The 17,816-nt window shown below is 48.5% G+C and overlaps 1 protein-coding gene across 1 annotated transcript; it reads right to left on the bottom strand.

The window, feature by feature from the left end:
* Positions 1-31: 31 nt before the first annotated feature.
* On the bottom strand, positions 32-15,404 carry LOC102690240 (uncharacterized). Its single transcript, XM_069183060.1, has 14 exons — positions 15,086-15,404; positions 14,017-14,115; positions 12,066-12,284; positions 11,223-11,374; positions 10,978-11,093; positions 10,226-10,366; positions 8,625-8,676; positions 7,595-7,697; positions 4,295-4,375; positions 3,307-3,417; positions 2,197-2,394; positions 1,474-1,625; positions 1,232-1,338; positions 32-626 (listed from the first exon to the last, which is right to left on the bottom strand). Exons 1-14 carry the CDS (start codon positions 15,219-15,221, stop codon positions 467-469), a joined length of 1,827 nt encoding a protein of 608 aa, XP_069039161.1. The 5' UTR covers positions 15,222-15,404; the 3' UTR covers positions 32-466.
* Positions 15,405-17,816: the final 2,412 nt, after the last annotated feature.

Here is a 17,816-nt window from a genome sequence, read left to right on the forward strand (position 1 = left end):
GAGCCACACAGTTCACTCCGACTCTCCCAGGCAGCATCAGTATCATCTTTATTCAATCCATTCCAGCACACCCAGGCCACAGCGGGGGCAGTTTCCAGAGCTCGTCAGGCAGGCGGGGGGCCAGAGAGGTGAAAATACACCATTTCCCAAAGTGCCTCCTTCCTGCTACACAACCCGGTCACATCTCACACCCCACCGGTCTCCTTGCACAGACTTAATGAAAAACAAAGACTTACAGCATGGGAAAAAAATAAGAGCCAGACTGTGAAAAAGAAGACTTGGGACATTTTTGCTTGTTTACATCCCACAGCTGTGGCCTAATCTGTGGTCCCAAAGCTTAGAGCTTGTCAAGTGAGCGTGACCCTTGACCCTTTCCGAGAGCCCCAGTTCGTGCAGCACAGGCCAATCACTCCCCCATGCAGGGGTTAGAGATGCACCAAGCAGAGACTCAAACAGACTAGGATGCCTACGCAGACCCTGCGAAGAGGCTGGTCTCACAGATCCACAGCTGCTTCTTGGTACAAGTTAAATCATTCCAGCTCTCGTGGGGAGCAGCAGGTGGATCTGAGTCTATCGTGGCACAGTCTTCATTGTGGTAATCATCTGGCTGATCTTTCCTCCAGAAGCTGAAAGAGAACAGGTTCGATTAGCCTCCGGGCCTGCTCCTGGACACTGCTGTCCTGGCTGGATGGAAGAAAGAGACAGGGGGACTCCTGACCAGCCCAGCTGGAAAAGTGGAGCGAGACAAGCTCCGCGCTCACTGGGTTCGAGCCTGAGATATGTCACCAGTGGGGCTGCCCAGGGTAGGGAGGCCAAACACGCCTGCTGGTACTCATCCCAGCTCAGCTTCATCAGCTAATCGAAGCTTTAATTGAACTAACAAGTTGCTTGATTTGGCACATGTCCAACATTCTTTCGACTCTGATGTTTGGCGCTTGTGAAACGCAACAGTTAAAAGTGTCGGGTGCCGTGTTCTGCTCGGGGATGTGTCGCTGAGCTCTGAGGACGCAGGTGGGGGGAAGCATGCCTGTGGGTACAGTGAGAGAGTGAGCACTCTCCCCTGGAAGGGGAGCAGCTGTGCGATCTGTGCCCCAGGAGGGGACAAGTTGCTTCTGAACTATTACCAGCCTCCTGCACTGCTCTCATCCTCCATCTCTACCTGTGACCAGCGTGAGTTTCTACTCAGTCAGTCAGAGTGGAGATCACAGCCCGGCTCTCCCACAGCTCTTACCTGGGGTTCGGATGAGTGCCATCCACCCAGAGCCAGATCCCCTCTGCCGCTGCATCAGTCAGGCCGATCCAGTAGTTACGTTTGTTGAGACGGTTCCAGATGAACTCCTGAGCAAAACACATACAATTTCCACATCTCTAGTCTCTCCTGTCAGATTCAGACACACACGGAGTCACACACAGTCCAGTCCAGTGAGACATCTGCTTCTTTGACAATCTGAACACGGACGTAGTCTCTCCTACCTGTTCCTCCTGGGTCCTTATCGTCAGCAGATCAGCCCCCTGCTTCCTGCAAGCAGCTCGGCTGTCAGTCCAGTTCAGCAGATCAGTGGAGAAGTAGTAACACTTGGATTTAAATTGCTTCCAGCCCTCAGGACAGCAGACACAGACTCCCTCTGAGTGGTACAAACACGGACAGCAGCAACGGCATATCAGTACAGCTGTGTCTGCGGCAACGATTCCCACCTTGTCTTCACCACCAGGGGACAACAACAATAATAATATTCTCCTCGGTGGGGAGGAGAGCAGAGTGATGAAGCCAGTTCAGAGATGGGGATTATCAGGAGGCCATGATTGGTAAAGGCCAGGGGGAAATTTGGCCAGGACACCAAGGTAACACCTCTACTGTTTTCGAGAAACACCCTGGGATTTTCAATGACCACAGAGAGTTAGGACCTCGGTTTTACGTCTCATCCAAAGGACAGCGCCTGTTTACAGTATAGTGTCCCCATCACTATACTGGGGCATTAGGACCCACATGGACCGCAGGGTGAGCGCCCCCTGCTGGCCCCACTAACACATCTTCCAGCGGCAGCCTTAGCTTTCCCAGGAGTCTCCCATCAGCGTACTGACCAGCCTCACAGCTGCTGAGCCCCAGTGAATTTCTAGAAGTCAGTTGCAGGGTGATATAGCTACAAGTGAACGTTTTGTACGTGTCCATTGCAGCCGAAAGGTCGGAGAGCTCACCCCACGTGGTCTGGCCAGTGACGGGACAGTAAAAATCCAGCCCAGAGTACGTCTCGTTCAGCTTGGTGAGGGTCTGCGTCAGTCTGGCGATCTGCTCCTTCAGTCTCTCAATATGGCCCACCTTATATGCCAACGTGCTATCCTTGCTTCTGAGCTCATCCAGTTCACCCTTCATCCCGGCCCGAGAACCTGTGTAATCTGGGAGGAGAAGGTGGGTGTAGTATTACAATTTAACACAAGGGGGCATCATGGGAAGGGGGTTTTGCCAGGCACAATGTAGAGTAACAAGTAATAGGCTTATTCCCTGCTGAAAAGAGAAGAAAGAAAACGACATTTCGGCTGTGGAGCCTTCTTCGGGTGTACAGCCTACGCATGCTGGCACAGCTACCCACCTGAACTACAATGTATAGGAAGCATAAATACAAGTGGAGCCATCATTACACAATAGCCAATGTGTGCAATTCAAGTAGACACGTCATGTACATGTTCTTCAACATACAGCATGCTGGTGTCCTGGTCAAACTCCTCTCTGGTCTTTACCTCCTAATAATCTCCATCTCATCACTCTGCTCCCCTCCCCACTGAGAGCTGGTGTGTGGGGAGAGGACTGGCGCACTTTGGCCATACAGGTGGGAGTTCATAATGAAAGTCCAGGAGGGATGACACCAGCCAAGTTCACTCAGACTCAGGTCTCAGTAATCAGCAATCACTCCTGCCGTCATTTCCTCTCCTGAAACCCTATCAATACGACACGATCGATCCCCTTCTCTCCCTCGGATTCATCTTCTCCACCTCTGCAGCTGCCCCTGGGTCACCCCTCTCTCTGCAGGGGGGTCCCAGCCTCCTTGTCCTCTGGCCAGGAGGTCAGCCCTCAGCCAAGAGGGTTAAGCCAAATGTTCACTGAACACTCCTATAATCCTTTCAGGACACTTAATTCTTGGGTGTTGTTAATCCTGGTGAATTGGGAGCTTTGAGTGGAGTGTCCAGAAAAGCACTATATAAGTGTAAGGAAGATGATGATGAGGTCGGTTTCGGTGGATCAATGGAGAGCATCTTGGCTCAGACCCTCATCCCGTCAGTCAGGGGGAAAGGCAGGTGTGCAGTACTCACAGTAGACACACAGGGCTATGATGGCAGCCAGCAGGACAGCACACAGCAGCGCCAGACACACTGCAGTCCGTCTGCAGGGCGGAGAGCTGGGCTCAGGTCTCACTGGAGGCACTAGGGGAAATAAACACCCAGGAATCAGCACTGAATACAAAGAACTCCTGCATCCCTGCATTTAGCCAGCAGCCATATTCATCCTGCAACTCACAGCTGGCAGCCCGCTGGAGCTCAGCAGGGGGGAGCCTGGCCAGAACCTGGATGAGAGACTCCTGGGAAAGCTAAGGTGTTAGTGGGACCAGTAGGGGGCGCTCACCCTGCGGTCTGTGTGGGTCCTAATGCCCCAGTATAGTGATGGGGACACTACATTGTAAATAGGCGCCGTCCTTCGGATGAGACGTAAAACCGAGGTCCTAACTCTCTGTGGTCATTAAAATCCCAGGGCGTTTCTCGAAAAGAGTAGGGGTGTTACCCCGGTGTCCTGGCCAAATTTCCCCCTGGCCTTTACCAGTCATGACCTCTGATGTGTGGGGACCGTACTGGCGCACTCTGGCTGCTGTCGCATCATCCAGGAGGGGGCTGTACACTGGGATTCCCCATTACCTGTAAAGCGCTTTGAGTGGAGCGTCCAGAAAACCACTCTATAACTGTGAGCAATTATTATAATTATAATCCCAAGAGCCACGTTGTTCTCTCATTCCCCCTCCACCTCCCTCCGAGTCTCCGATCCTCCTGCTCTCTCCTCCCTGGGGTCCTAGATGGGGAAACCAGGACAGTCCGCTGGGCGGCAGTGGCCCCGGGCAACGCGGTTTCAAAGCCCAGAACCAGTCAGAGCCGGCAGCTTCTGCAACATCTCGGTTTATGAATGTAAGACTTCCCAAAATCTGATTTTCAGAAACCTGGTAACGTCATCGTTCCGGGCAAAGGCATCACAACGGTTTTCACGTTCGTTATTTTCTTATTCTTTAAAGAGCGAGGGCAACGTGTGACTGACCTGCCGGGCCAGGAGAGGGCGCTGTCTTGGCCGGGAGAGATCCAATGCTTACATTTTCATATAACCCCTCATCCTGGACCCCTAAAACAGAGAAGGGGAGTCTTGATCACTGCGCTGCTGACTGGATACTACAATGCATTAACTGTGGACTGAGAAGAGACTGAGGTGATGATCAGACCATGATGCATATTAACACTGTGGGCAGGGGGAATCTTTTAAATTAACAGGACTGTAACAATAAGGTAAGTAAAAATACAAGCAGAACTTCTTTGATGTTTAGTTAATCACTTCCACCACTTGGATTGGTGTCATAGAGAATAAATGTGCTCAGTTCATATTTACTGATCAGAGGGTCAGAACAGCTGATCTCCATAACCAACAGCTTGTAAATTAGACAATTAACATTAATACTGGGCAAACACCTAGTTTGCCTTCTGAGTAATTGCAAAATAAGACCAATACAAGTCAGAAGTTGAGCACATATTCAAGATGCTGTTTTTTTGGATATTTTTTAACAGCACTGCATGATAGTCAAGTGACTTCCCTTTAGAAAACCATTATTGCTCAGCTAATGTTTTTATTTAGATGAGAGGTGACTTCCTCTCTGAAAGGAAACCACAGCCAATGTCCACTCAGATCAGCTGCATGAGATCACAGGCCCAAGGCCTCCTCGGTATCTGGGTAGCCACAACAGCATCGAACGTGAAATACAACCTCACCCACTGCGTTTCCCCATTCCTCAGGCAGAGCAATGGCTATTTGTTCACTTAATTATGTCCTGGAGCTCAATTAGATCGGAGAACTGCGATCTCTGGTCGATGTGCAGCAAGGGTGTTGTAGCAGGCAGACTGAATGCCAACTACCCCACCTCTATTCCTGCACGCGTTAATTATCAAAGCGATCGTCAGCACCTGGGTTACTGAAATGACATTCAGGTGAAGCATCAAGTCGTGCAGCAGAAGGTGGGTTGTGTGTAGCCAATCCTTGCCTAAAGGCCCGCACACCTGCTGGGGTTCAACCCAACTGAGCTTAATTAGTTCAATTAAGGCTCCAGTTAAGAAGTTGCTCGGTTCTTTCTCCTCTGATGTTTGATGCTTATGAAACGCAACAGTTAAAAGGTGCCTTCTTGCATGTTTAAGAGCTAAAAAACTGCTAAAAAACAATTTCTCTTGTTATCAATTCAGTTCAGAGTTCAACTGTGAAACAGGGAGCTGGGCTGGACCAAGAACCAGCAGGCTGGAGTGTGAGGGAACCCCTGATTAAGAACATGATGATAGTCATTATTTCGCACTTATAGTCACTTATAGTGACAGACAGTATCATAGTGTTTAGTGCAGCAGAGAGATAGTATCACCGTGCCCCCTTGCAACAGACAGTATCACAGTGTTACAGTAAAGCAGAGAGTATCACAGTGTTCCAATGCAGCAGACAGATAGTATCACAGTGTTACAGTGCAACAGACAGTATCACAGTGCCCCAGTGCAGCAGACAGACAGTATCACAGTGTTCCAATGCAGCAGACAGATAGTATCACAGTGTTACAGTGCAGCAGACAGACAGTATCACAGTGTTACAGTGCAGTAGATAGACAGTATCACAGTGTACAGTGCAACAGACATTGTCACAGTGTTACAATGCAGCAGACAGATAGTATAGTCTGATTTGTGATGCGTAAAAAGAAGATATGTTTAAACAGGGGAAATTGTTCAAAACCTAATGAAATCTAAGACATGTAGTTTCTCCTCCCCTCCTTCTCTACTTCAGCTCTTCAGAAAATGGTCAATGGGACGAAAACCTCCAACGACACCCCTTAGCAGTAAAACCCGGGGAAGTTTTTTATTTTAATTCAGCTTTAATGCAGCTGCATCTCTCCGATGGCACAGACTTGTATCGTAAAATGTGAAAGGCCTAAGATAAAAATCTTTTCTTTGGCATCCCCATACAAACCTACAAAAAAAAATCCCAAATAACACTCAACGCAAAATAAATACACATGCAAAACAAACAATAGTTCTAGGCACGCAACAATACAGATATGTTCTTTGCTCTCTGCTTATACAGTATGACATAACTTAGACATAATCTGTCATTTAGCTGTGTTTTTGATGTACTGACTGCACAGGGCCCAAAAGATTTCTTTGTAGACATTTTTCTTGGGCACAGACATTCTAAATCTCCTCCTTGTACAGGTAGGTAGCATTTATTTGACTAGCAATACGAACAGTTCTGGCCAGTTTCCCTTTACTCTTAATACTCAGGCTACCCTACCACACCACGATACTTTCTACTCACCTTATATAAAACCTCTCCAATACGTTCTGACTCACTCCAAACCCTTTCAGCTGCCTCATCAAAAATGTATGCTGACTGGCCTTCTTAGAAATGCAACTGCTGCTCTCTGCAAAGTTCATCTATTACTTTTCCTAGGTATTTGAAACCGTGAACATCCTCCACAGGCAGATTAATAAGGAAGGGAGGTTGAAAATCGCATGTATTTCTCTCAAAAGGAGGCAATATTTAGATGAAGCAGACTTGATTTATTTAGCTCTTTACTGTATTTCTAGTTTACTTATCTGTTCACAATAACCCACCACCCTTCTCTTTCATCCCCAGTAAATCATCCTACCAGAGCCATGTCATCAGCATACATTCATAGATTAACAGTTCCCTGCATTTGCATTTCATTTGTAGAGATGGAAAACAGCCAAGGTGACAAAATGCAGCCCTGAGGAACACCCGTAATTAAAACAATTCAATTTAAAATCCTTAATCCATTTAATAAGCCTCCCATTAACATCCGAAGCCAACAGCCATTCCAGTAGTACAGGGGTGTGAATTATACGAAATGCTGAACTGAAATCATTAAATAAGATATGCACATATGACTCTACCTGCTGTAGATGACTAGCTACTAAACTCACTGTAGTCAAAGCTGCATTGTCAGTCCCCTTGCACTCTTCATAAACAACTTACAGGGGACCCAGATGATTTGCAATCGAGAGGGTTTATAAATCACCCTTTCCATGCACTTAGCCAGTAATGAGTAACTGCCTCCTGTCGAAAGCCACTTTCTGCTCTGGCCTTGGGTTTTCTGGGTACAGGTATAACTGTTGAAGCTTTCCACTTATTTGGGACAATACAAGAATCGGGTAGTGCCTGAACTTTGAGTAGGAACCAAGTTCGAACTCCCCTGTGTTGATTAACACTCAGGTTCAGCGCCTTTGAGGCGTAAATCATCCCAGCGTAAAGTTAACAAAGATAACAGAGGAGCCCTGTGCTTCCTGCTGGGATGTCACTTACCGGAGCGATTGGCTTCTGGCTGTGATCCCATCGGACTCCCTGTGTAGTGCATGTTGCCGTCTTCAGGGCTGTCCAGTACAATGTAGTATGTGTCACTATCAGACTGTCACATTTACATACGGACACAGTTTCCAAAGACTGCTCTCGTGCAGACTGCAGATGAAAAGGAAGCCAGTCCCTCAGACCACAGGAAACTCTTTGATGGCCTGAAAACGGTCTTTGTGTCTGAAAACTCAAGCATGAATCTTTGTATTTATTACCTGATTGCATTGTAACTGATATCTAATTTGTAGGTCTTTAAGAAACAATGGCATCCCACCAGGACACCAGAACAAAAAAACGCATAGTAGATTTTTAGGGAGGGGTTACCCCACTGTACTGTCTTGACAAGCATCAATCACCCAATGCCAAGAGGGTGACCCCTTCTGAGACCTGAAAACGCCGCCTTGTGTCGATCTGAGCACGGCGTTGGCCTTTTTGATCATCACAATAACACGTGTAATTCACATTGACCGTACTTTCAGAGCAGCTTTAAAATCCCCGTCCCGCCTCAAAGTGTCCAGGTCAAGCTGGCATGGAGTCCCATAAAGTCATTGTAAATGGAAGAGGAGGTTATTGCTCAAACCGAGGTTCCTCCATTAGGCCCAGGAAGGTGGTAAGAACTGAGTCAGCCCTGGGCTTCTAGAGCATCACTTTTTAACCACAGGAACACTAACACTGTGGTCTCCCCCTCTCTGGGCCGTTACGATCTGATTTAAGAGTTGCCTACAGCCAGAGCCAAGCCTTTCAAGACTTCAGCTCAGTGTGTGCCAGCCTCATTTTCCCATTGTCCGTGGCTTTTGAAAGCCAGGAGATCAATCACTGGACCTGCTTTCACAGACCATTTGTAACAGGAGAAGCAGTTTTCCAACAGAAACGAGCCATCGGATTCTAGACTCAATGGAAGTGACAGTGTAAAAGAACCAAACTATTCTCTATAATCTTGATACATCTTGTGGGGAAGGTTCTCAAAGACACTGACAAAGCCAACCCAGTAGACGTCTTCATTATCAATAGTGCGACCTGAAGCGGGGCACACCAAACTATTTTAAAAACATTTTAAAAAGAGAGCAGGGGGACATTGCTTTACACAAAGGGTGGTGGGAGTGTGGAACAAGCAGCCCAGTCTTGTTTCTGAGGTTGAACCCTGGCTTCTTTCAAGAAATCTGGTTGACTGTTAGTGCCTCAAAAAACACATAATGATCAATGCACTTTATACACCAGCAGAAGTATTAGTGTCTTGTGCCCTGAAAAAACTGAAAGTACCCTTTGTGCAATGTAAGGCTTAGCCAGAAGATGGCAGGAGAGAGACAGTTTAGCTTAAAAACTGACAAAAACGACAATAGGACATCAGGATCTGAAGCATTTAATCTAGTCCTCACTTGCAACAGTACAGCAGAATATGACAAAATAAACTAAAAGCACCCCTGCCCAAACAGCTTAACAATACTTTTAAATGCAAACAATACGAAATATATCCAACTGTCCAATCCCTAATGATCCCTTGTTAAGATCATACCAAGTGTGAGTCATTTAGTTAAAAGAAGTGCCACTACTCAAAACTATTCAAATTGTACATAGGATAAGCAAAAGAAACAATTTACAAAAATTATGAATGCTATTCCCATAGTAAAAGTAACATAAAAGAACCTGTGACATTTCTTCATTCTCATCAGAGGAACAGGTCCTCCTGGCCATGTTATCTTAACACATCCACTGATCTGTCCATTGTCTAAACTCTTATCCAGTTCAGGGTCGTGGGGGAGACGTAACCTATCCCAGCAAGCAATGCTGCAATCGTGTGTGTGTGTGTGGGGGGGGGGGGGGGGGGGAGGGGGTTGTTCAACAGCCCACAGACCGGATGGAGGTGAAGGTTGATAATATTGGATGTGCACACATACCTGGGGAGTTTCTGTCTCTCACGTGGGCTTCAGTCACTTTTACACTTGGGATCGGGTGCGTCACAGCGATTCTGACAGGGTCACGCTGCTGCAGAGGTCACTCTGACTGACCACCCCCCGCAGAAAGCGATCTGCACGTGGACCAAAGGGCAGGACACTTTTACAGTTTTACCCCCACTCCCTCTGTCTGCCATCAGACTCTCTTTGCAGACCTGTTCTAGCCCGTTACCAGTAACCCATTATATAACACCCAGACGTGAAATTGTGAGAATGTGTTATGACACTGTCCTGCACTTGTCTCCCCCCCCACCACCCCTGTATTTCAGAAAAAACTGCTTATTTGCACACTACTTACACTATTGTAAATACCCATTTATTCTTTTATTTATCTACTCTTTACATTGTTTTATTTATGCTGACATTATGTGGACTGTTTCTAGTGTATTGCGCACCTCGGACCAGGAAAAACTAGATTTCGTTCTGTCTTGTAGATCTGTATAAGTGCAGAAGGACAAAGTGAACCGAGCCGTGAACTGTAACCCATCACCCCTAATCATCCCCTACTGTGAGCCTATTTACAATTCAGAGGTGCTTTGGTGGCCTCTAGTGGCCAGTCGGGTGCTACTGCAGTCCCGTCACAGGTTGGCTCTGCTGCGTCCAGCCACAATGGCCACTCTAAGGAGAGAGGGGCAAGGTGTTGGCCTCGCAGATCCACCGCAGGGAATTTTGACACTCGACATCGTTCCAGCTCTTCAGAGCATTTACGGTTGTGAAGGTGGCTGCACAGTCCTCGCTCAGGTTGAAATTGTCCGGTTGGCCGTCCATCCAGTACCTGTAAGAGTGCAGAACGCCCTTCAGCACAGCCAGCAAGTTTACAGGACCTCCCAAGCCTGCAGTAACAGCACAGCACACGGTAGTCATCATCCGAGCCTGTCACTCCTCTGTTTCCAGATCTCTTCACAACGCAGCGTTATTGCGTAGAGGGTTCAATCACCGAAAGCCAGAAGAAATTCTTTAAAAGTTTTACATTTTTTAAAAGTCATCAGTTACAGTGATCTGTGCTGTGTGTAGAAATTACTATGTAAAGCCATATATATTGTGTCTTAAAAGCAATTTTCCACCTTCGTCATATCAGTGTTAAAAAGCAATCTCTTATTACCTTGGAAAAGTAACGGATGACTTTCTAAAACGAGCCCCTGACACAAGGGCCTTGCACTTGTAATGGATTACCGTTTCAAACTAATACCCTGCACAAACACCTTGTAACTGTGACGGACTACTTCAAAAACGTCCTCAACTCTGTGTTTGTACAGATGACTTTATTGTGTGTCTTTACTGTTGCTTCCTGCTCGATGAAGTCATTTTAAAAAGCAGGAGGTTTTTTTTAGGCCAATGAGACCGGGTTGAATACGTGAAAATCATGGGACTCTTAACAGATCTTACCCTCCGGTCAGTTGAGTGTCGTCCACCCAGAGCCAGGTCCCTTCTCTTTTTGCATCGGTCACTCCGATCCAGTAGTGATTCCAGTAATTTCCTCCAGTGTGACTCCAGATAAATATCTAAACCCGAGAGACACCTTCAGTCGCTGTTGAAGGGCGTGCCCATGAAGCAGCCCCACACAGTGTCCAGCGTGAGGCGCTGTGGTGCCCAGTACTGTCACCCTCCTCCCTGACCCCGTTGGTTCCTACCTGTTCCAGGCTGCTGTCTATAACCACCAGGTCACCTCCTCGTTTTTGACAGTCAGAGCGACTGTTATTCCAGGTCTCATAATCTTCAGAGATGTAGTAGTACTTGGAGTTGAACTGCAGCCAGTTTTGGGGACAGTCTGTGCAGACCCCTTCTGTGCGGAAGAGACAGTACGGTCTTGCACCTCTTTACTGGTTCCAGCAACAAACAGGGCAAAAACTATCCATCCATCCATCCATTTTCCAGCTGCTTCATCCAGCTCAGGGTCGGGGGGGGGAGCAGGAGTCTATCCCAGCAAGCAACAGGCACAAAGCAGTGTACACACTGGACAGGACGCCAGTCCATCACAGGGCACACACACTTACGCCAAGGCCAAGTTTTCCCAGAATCCAATTAACTCACCAGCATGTCTTTGGACTGAGGGAAATCAGATCCCCTTGAGGAAGCCCATGTGAACCCAGAGAGAACGCGCAAACTCCCCACATACAGTACCCCGGGAATTGAACCTAGGGCCCCAGCACCGCAAGATAGCGACGCTAATCTCTGTGCTACTGTTAGACAATGTCTTTGGACCGAGGGAGAATACCCACATGAATATGGGGAGAACATGCAAACTCCACACAGACAGCACCCCAGGTCTGGAATTGAACCCCATGCACCAGTGCTGCCAGGTCCAAACAGAGCTGCCCACATGGAAAAATCAACACATAAAATACAAAAATCTGCTCCATCTGGGAACAAGAGGCTCCATAAAGCAGTCAAGGCAGTATAATGATGGATGGATTTTGTGAAGTCAGTTCTCAATCTTAGTCCTCAATCTCAGTTCTCAAATACTGGGAAAGTACCTGATGTCCTGTTGCTGGCGACGGAGCAGAAGTAATCCAGCGGAGCGGTCTGCTTGCTCAGTTCCACGACCTGGTCCAGGAGTTTCTCCCTCTCTCTGTGCAGCTGCTCTCTGCAGGCAGTGAGGGAGCTGCACTTGATCTGAGACAGATTCAGGCCGCTGGCTTTGCCCGGAGAGCTCTGGGACAAGCAGGCGGTTCTTGACCTGCTACTGAGAATATCTGTGTGAAGAAGACAGGCAAACCTTACTGACCAGTCGATACAGCTGTTTCCCAGCAGATAGAACTTATCCAGTGGTCTGATGCCATCCCTGTGTTTTTCCAAAGGTGTACTTCCTGCCACCGCCAAAAAAACATGCCATCTCTGCATTCTGTCCTGACAGTGCTTTAGCCCAGGTGTGAGCTACGGCGAATCGATCCCTGCTCTGGGTCGGGCCTTTTCCTGACAGCGCCCCCCCCTGGAATATCCAGAATTCTCCTGGCTGGTACCCCCAAGGCCTCCACGTGTGGGGGGAAAAAAAAACAGCAGGACGAAGGAGAGAAAGACAGACAGAAACTCCCGATCAATCCCGAGACATTTCTGGAACGTGTCTGTGGTTGTGTAGGTATAAGAAACGACTGAATGAATACTTAAAAGATCTGGGGGGCTTACGAAGGAGAAGAAAACGACCAAACTCTGCAGCTTGTTCGGCCTTTTGAATGGATGTAAAAACCGGATTTGGGTTTATTTCAGTTGGAAAGGCGGAAAACAGGCACGTTCGTACATCCTGGATGCAAATAAAAAACGCTTTACTCCAATGGGCTACAGCGAACTCCCATGAGTTTTTAAACCGAGCGAGCAACAGCGAGCACCCGTGAATAGTGTTTGTTATCAAGATCACCTTGGTGCTCTATGACCATTTCTACACATGGACTAAAATTCCCCACCCACATGCCCACGATACACTTTTTACAAACTTTCCAACCCTCCGCCTTGTCTGGATGACTGTGTCAAGGAGCACAGGAAGTCCACCTAGAGGAAAAGTTCCTAGTTCCTCTTCTGAAAAATCGGCCAGCTCTGCCGATTCGCTCTTCCCAGCATGCCCTCTGGCCTCCCCCATGTCTGCCGGGAACATACGTTGTGACATCGCGCAAGGGGTCACGAACAGCGCATCACTTCCTCTTCCTGCGCCACATGACTTCCTGCCCTGGGGGAGGCTACAGCCCCCTCGCATTCGCCGCCAATGTTTGAAGCTTCTCCATCACAGGATCTCCTCCCATGACTCACCTGTTGCGGCCAGTCATTGGGAAATGACCGGCCCCCAGTGACGGACCTCAGCTGGCAGACGTATCTTAGGAAACCCAGACGTTTCCAGGTCTGCGCAGTGCCATGTTCTGCGATTCTTCCAATGAAAACTTCCAATGAGGTGAAGCAGCTCTATTACACTGTAAACAAGCAGGCTTGTGAATCCATAACTTACTTGTTAACTCTGCCTGCAGATCACGCTGGAACATTTCTGCAGTGAAAGGTCTGCTGCACAACCTGTACCTATTCGCTCATCCATCACAGCACATCAGTCATTACAGGGACTAGTGAGCAGGAAGGGCCGCCTCACGTAACATTTCTCGCAAACTCTCGCTCCTGCCGGTGACGAGACCAGCGGTTTGTGACAACATGGCTGCCAACATGGAATGTGGGTGTGTCAGAGCAGCCTACCTGCACCCCCCCTCACTCTCCCCTGTGTGCGGTCAGGGGGTTTGTCACAACCGTTTTTTTTTTCTGTATTCAAGTCCCATATGCAGCTGCAAGTTAGAGGAGTTTTTGTCCAAAAACCTAGGTGTCTATTTCACTATGTGAAGAACACACTGATTTACACAGACATTCAAATAAAAGTATATTAACTCATAGGGACATATAATGCCCACTACCATTACAGTTTAGCAAGAATGTGGGCTGATAGTGTGTTATACTCACAGTAGACTACCAGGGCTACGATGCAGGCCACTAATACAGCACACAGGAGCCCCAGACACATTGCAGTCCTTCTGTAAGAAGGGCTTGGCTCATCTTTCGCTGTGGACAAAAATCAGTGGAATTAGTCCAGAAACTATTTTTTGCTTCCTGTTCCTTCTGACCTCCTATTTCTCTCTCTTATTTCTCAGTTCCAAAGTCCCTTGGCAGCAGCAGGGTCTTCCTGGTTTTCTAATTACGTAATGAGTAATGAGTAATGAGTAATGAGTAATGAGTAATGATCAATGATCAATGAGTAATGATGGGCTTGATTGCTCTCTCATCCGGTGTTACAAACAGCCCTATGAGTCCTGCCAGGCCGTGGCCCACAGCAGGCAGTGGGGGGAGTAGGATTCTAACCCAGCAAGCGACAGGTGCAGGGCAGGATACACCCTGGACAGGATGCCAGTCCTTTGCAGGGCACACACTCACACCAGTGCCAATATCCACCAGTATGTGTTTTTAGTATGGGAGGAAACCCAGCAAGACCAAGCAAGCTCCACACAGACAGCACCCCAGGAATTGAACCCAGGGCCCCGGTGTTGCCAGGCAGCCAAGCTTTCCACTTGTGCGAAAGACAATGAGGACACTACAGGGAAGTGCCCACGAAACCCCCAAAAACCGGGAGGCACGCCAGTCCCCTGGTTTCTTTCAAGAAACCGCTGGATGAGATCCTTCAATCAGGACAGGAGGCACGGCTTCACACCAAGAGTGGTGGGAGAAGGGAACAAGCAGCCCGGCCACGTGGTTGAAGCCACTACCCTGGGTTTCTCTCAATGAACGGCTATCATCACCATACTGCATGTGCCATTGACTCTTTTCGATGTTCAGGGCAGGGTTAAAATCCCCACCCTGCCTCAAAGTGTCCAGGCCAAGAACTCATGATACCCATGATGGGCAATTCAGACCTGGGATCAATTAACTTACTATGAAACAGCTACATTGGCTGAATGTCTCCTCTCATCCCCTCTGTTCTTAGTCCCCCGTCCCCCAAGCTGATCGGCACCAAGATGTAAACTGCATTTGTCCTTACCTGTCCGCTTGGCTCCTCGATTCTTGATGGGGGCGGGGGTCACCGTGCTGTACATGTCCCTGTCTGAATACTCCAGCCCAGTGTATATGCTCTCCGACGCTGTTGACCGAACTCTGTTGTTAGCCCGACTCGCCATCCCCACAGATGGGCTGCTGCAGCAGTGGATACTGTCGTTCTCTGTGGAATGTGCTCATACTGTCTCTCCGGGACATGCGAGTGAAACAGGAAGTAGCTCTGTCAGGAAATGGAAAATTGGGCAAGGACCGGAGCACGGTGTCTAAACGTCTCCGTCACCAGTGCGTCTTTGAGCATTTGTAGCCCCCTCCCCAGGAAAGTCTGTTACAAATCAGGCTAGGGAACATTGTGATATATCGCACTTCTGTTTTTTGTGTTGTTGTTTTGGTTGGGTTTCGCCAGCATTGCAACTGGTTTGGAAACCCACAGGTCTGTCACTCTGTTACATCATCGTGGATGAGCTGGGGGGACTGTGCTCACACGCAAAAGACAGTTCAACTGTGCGGCAAGCCATCTCCACGTGGACGGCACCCCTGGGTGCGGAATTGCACCCTGGGGGCCCCCCGAGCCCTGTGCGACAGCGACGTTAACTAGCGGCCCACCGTGTTGCCCTTTCCAGAAAGCATCGTGCTCCAGAACGTTGGGCTGGGATTACATTTGGTCCCCTCACTGCAGCGCTCTCCCAGCTGTCTGAGAAATACCAGTGCTTGACCGGATTAAAATCTCAAAACCCAAAAAAAGAGATAGAGAGTCATGATCAAGCTCGGAAGGCCCAGAGGACGTCAAATCTCCTCCCGTGTCTGTGTCGAGATGCCATGTTGCCGGCTAACGTGTTTGAGCACTTCCTTCTCGCATGAGGACGTGATCAGCGACCATCCTTACCGGATATCTCCCCGCGGCTCCGGTCCTCTTCCACCTGCCCAAAGGGCTCATGTCACCCCGGCAAAGCCACGGAAACTCCAGCCTGCTTGAGGGCCTCCCTCTGTCCCGTGACTGCGAGATCAGTCTCACTCGTCCACCCCCCACGGGCCTCGGACAGAGCCGCCTTTCCCTTCCTCCCTAGCTCAGGCCAGCAGCAGGATCACCCTGCAGCCCCCCTGGAGCTCAGCGGGTGTGAGCCTGGTCAGTATCTGGATGGGAGACTCCTGGGAAAGCTGAGGCTGCTGCTGGAAGAGGTGTTAGTGGGGCCAGCAGGGGGCGCTCACCCTGCGGTCTGTGGGGGTCCTAATGCCCCAGTATAGTGACACGGACACTACAATGCAAAAAGGTGCCGTCTTTCAGTTGAGACTTAAAACCGAGGTCCTGACTCTCTGTGGTCATTAAAATCCCAGGGTGTTTCTCGAGAAGAGTAGTGGTGTATCCCTGGTGTCCTGGCCTAATTTCCCCCTGGCCTTTACCAGACATGGCCTCCTAATAACCCCCATCTCTGAACTGGCTTCATCGCTCTGCTCTCCTCCCCACTGTGAGCTGGTGTGTGGGGAGAGAACTGGAGCATCATCCAGGTGGGGCTGCACACTGGGGGTGGTGGAGGGGATCCCCATCACCTGTAAAGAGCTTTGAGTGGAGTGTCCAGAAAAACCGCTATATAAGTGTAAGGAATTATTATTATTAACTCATCCCCATGATGACAGTACACCCGCAGGGAGCTCCAGCACAACGTCTTCCAGCCCCCATTTGCCCCTGATTTGAGGACAAAACAAGACCTTGCGACGATCCTGATCCTGTTAGTGTTTAACACATCGGAGCTCGTAGCTGTTTGAGAAGTGACAGAAATGGTCAGTTAAGATTGGCGGAGCTGAAATTGTGCCGGATTTATAAACTCATGTTCAAGGACTAGTGGGGAGTGGATAACTGGAGCTGTAAATAAGCCGATTTCGACCTGCAATATCAGACACACACTCACACCCCAGAATGAAACCCAGGACCCCAGAGCTGCAATGCGAACCACTGTACCACCATGTGACCCATACCGTATATATTTTAATTGAATTGCTACCTACTACCTTGTTTGAGTGTAGCATTTTTCCCCAGTTCTGAGCTGTTTACTATGTGTTATTACAGTACCTACATTGCTTTCGAGCAGACTTTTTGCTTCAGTTCATTTTGAGGAAGAGACAATACTTTGCTCAATCTCTTCAGGCCTGAGGTTTCCTTGCAGAGGTGTTTAAATCAACTGGGGACTGCCGTTACACCGGCCAACCCGCAATGACAAGCTGTCGGAGTGCTCTGCGCTAAAGAAAAAGACGTCAAACGGACTGATCGAGATGTAGGCCCTTTAAATCAGTGTTTCACACAAACAGCACGGGCCTGCAGGAAAAAATAAAAACACTCAAGATTTTATCTTCTAAAACCGGAACTCATGACGCCAGAGCGCCATCTGGTGTTTGTGAGCTTTCACTGGTTGAACTCCCACAAAAAAATCACAATCCCTTCCATTTGCCCTGCCTGCAGCTTAACCCAAAGCACAGTGATGTCTCTTTTTTTAAAGTACAGCAAGATCAGAACTCCTACGTCTGCTTTTCCAGTCAAACAATTCCAACTTTCGCACACGCTTCAATGGTCCGACCGTGCACAGAGACTAGGAGGTCACGGATGTCATGCAATTCCAATACACATCAAAAGTCTGAAATCTGCTTCCAGAGGAATGTGTCCCAGTACTTATGATAACTTGAAATCACCGGGTTGAACACAAAGTGTTGTTTTTGTTCCGATATGA

The sequence above is a fragment of the Lepisosteus oculatus genome, chromosome 23, assembly GCF_040954835.1.
Source record: "Lepisosteus oculatus isolate fLepOcu1 chromosome 23, fLepOcu1.hap2, whole genome shotgun sequence".
In the NCBI taxonomy this organism is placed as follows: Eukaryota; Metazoa; Chordata; class Actinopteri; order Semionotiformes; family Lepisosteidae; genus Lepisosteus; species Lepisosteus oculatus.

Coding starts and splice junctions, on each gene's coding strand:
- LOC102690240 (XM_069183060.1), bottom strand. CDS start 15,221: ATGGCGAGTCGGGCTAACAACAGAGTTCGGTCAACAGCGTCGGAGAGC. Junction 11,094..11,222: donor TAGACAGCAGCCTGGAACAG/GTAGGAACCAAC, acceptor TCTCGGGTTTAG/ATATTTATCTGGAGTCACAC. Junction 10,367..10,977: donor GACACTCAACTGACCGGAGG/GTAAGATCTGTT, acceptor GCACTCTTACAG/GTACTGGATGGACGGCCAAC.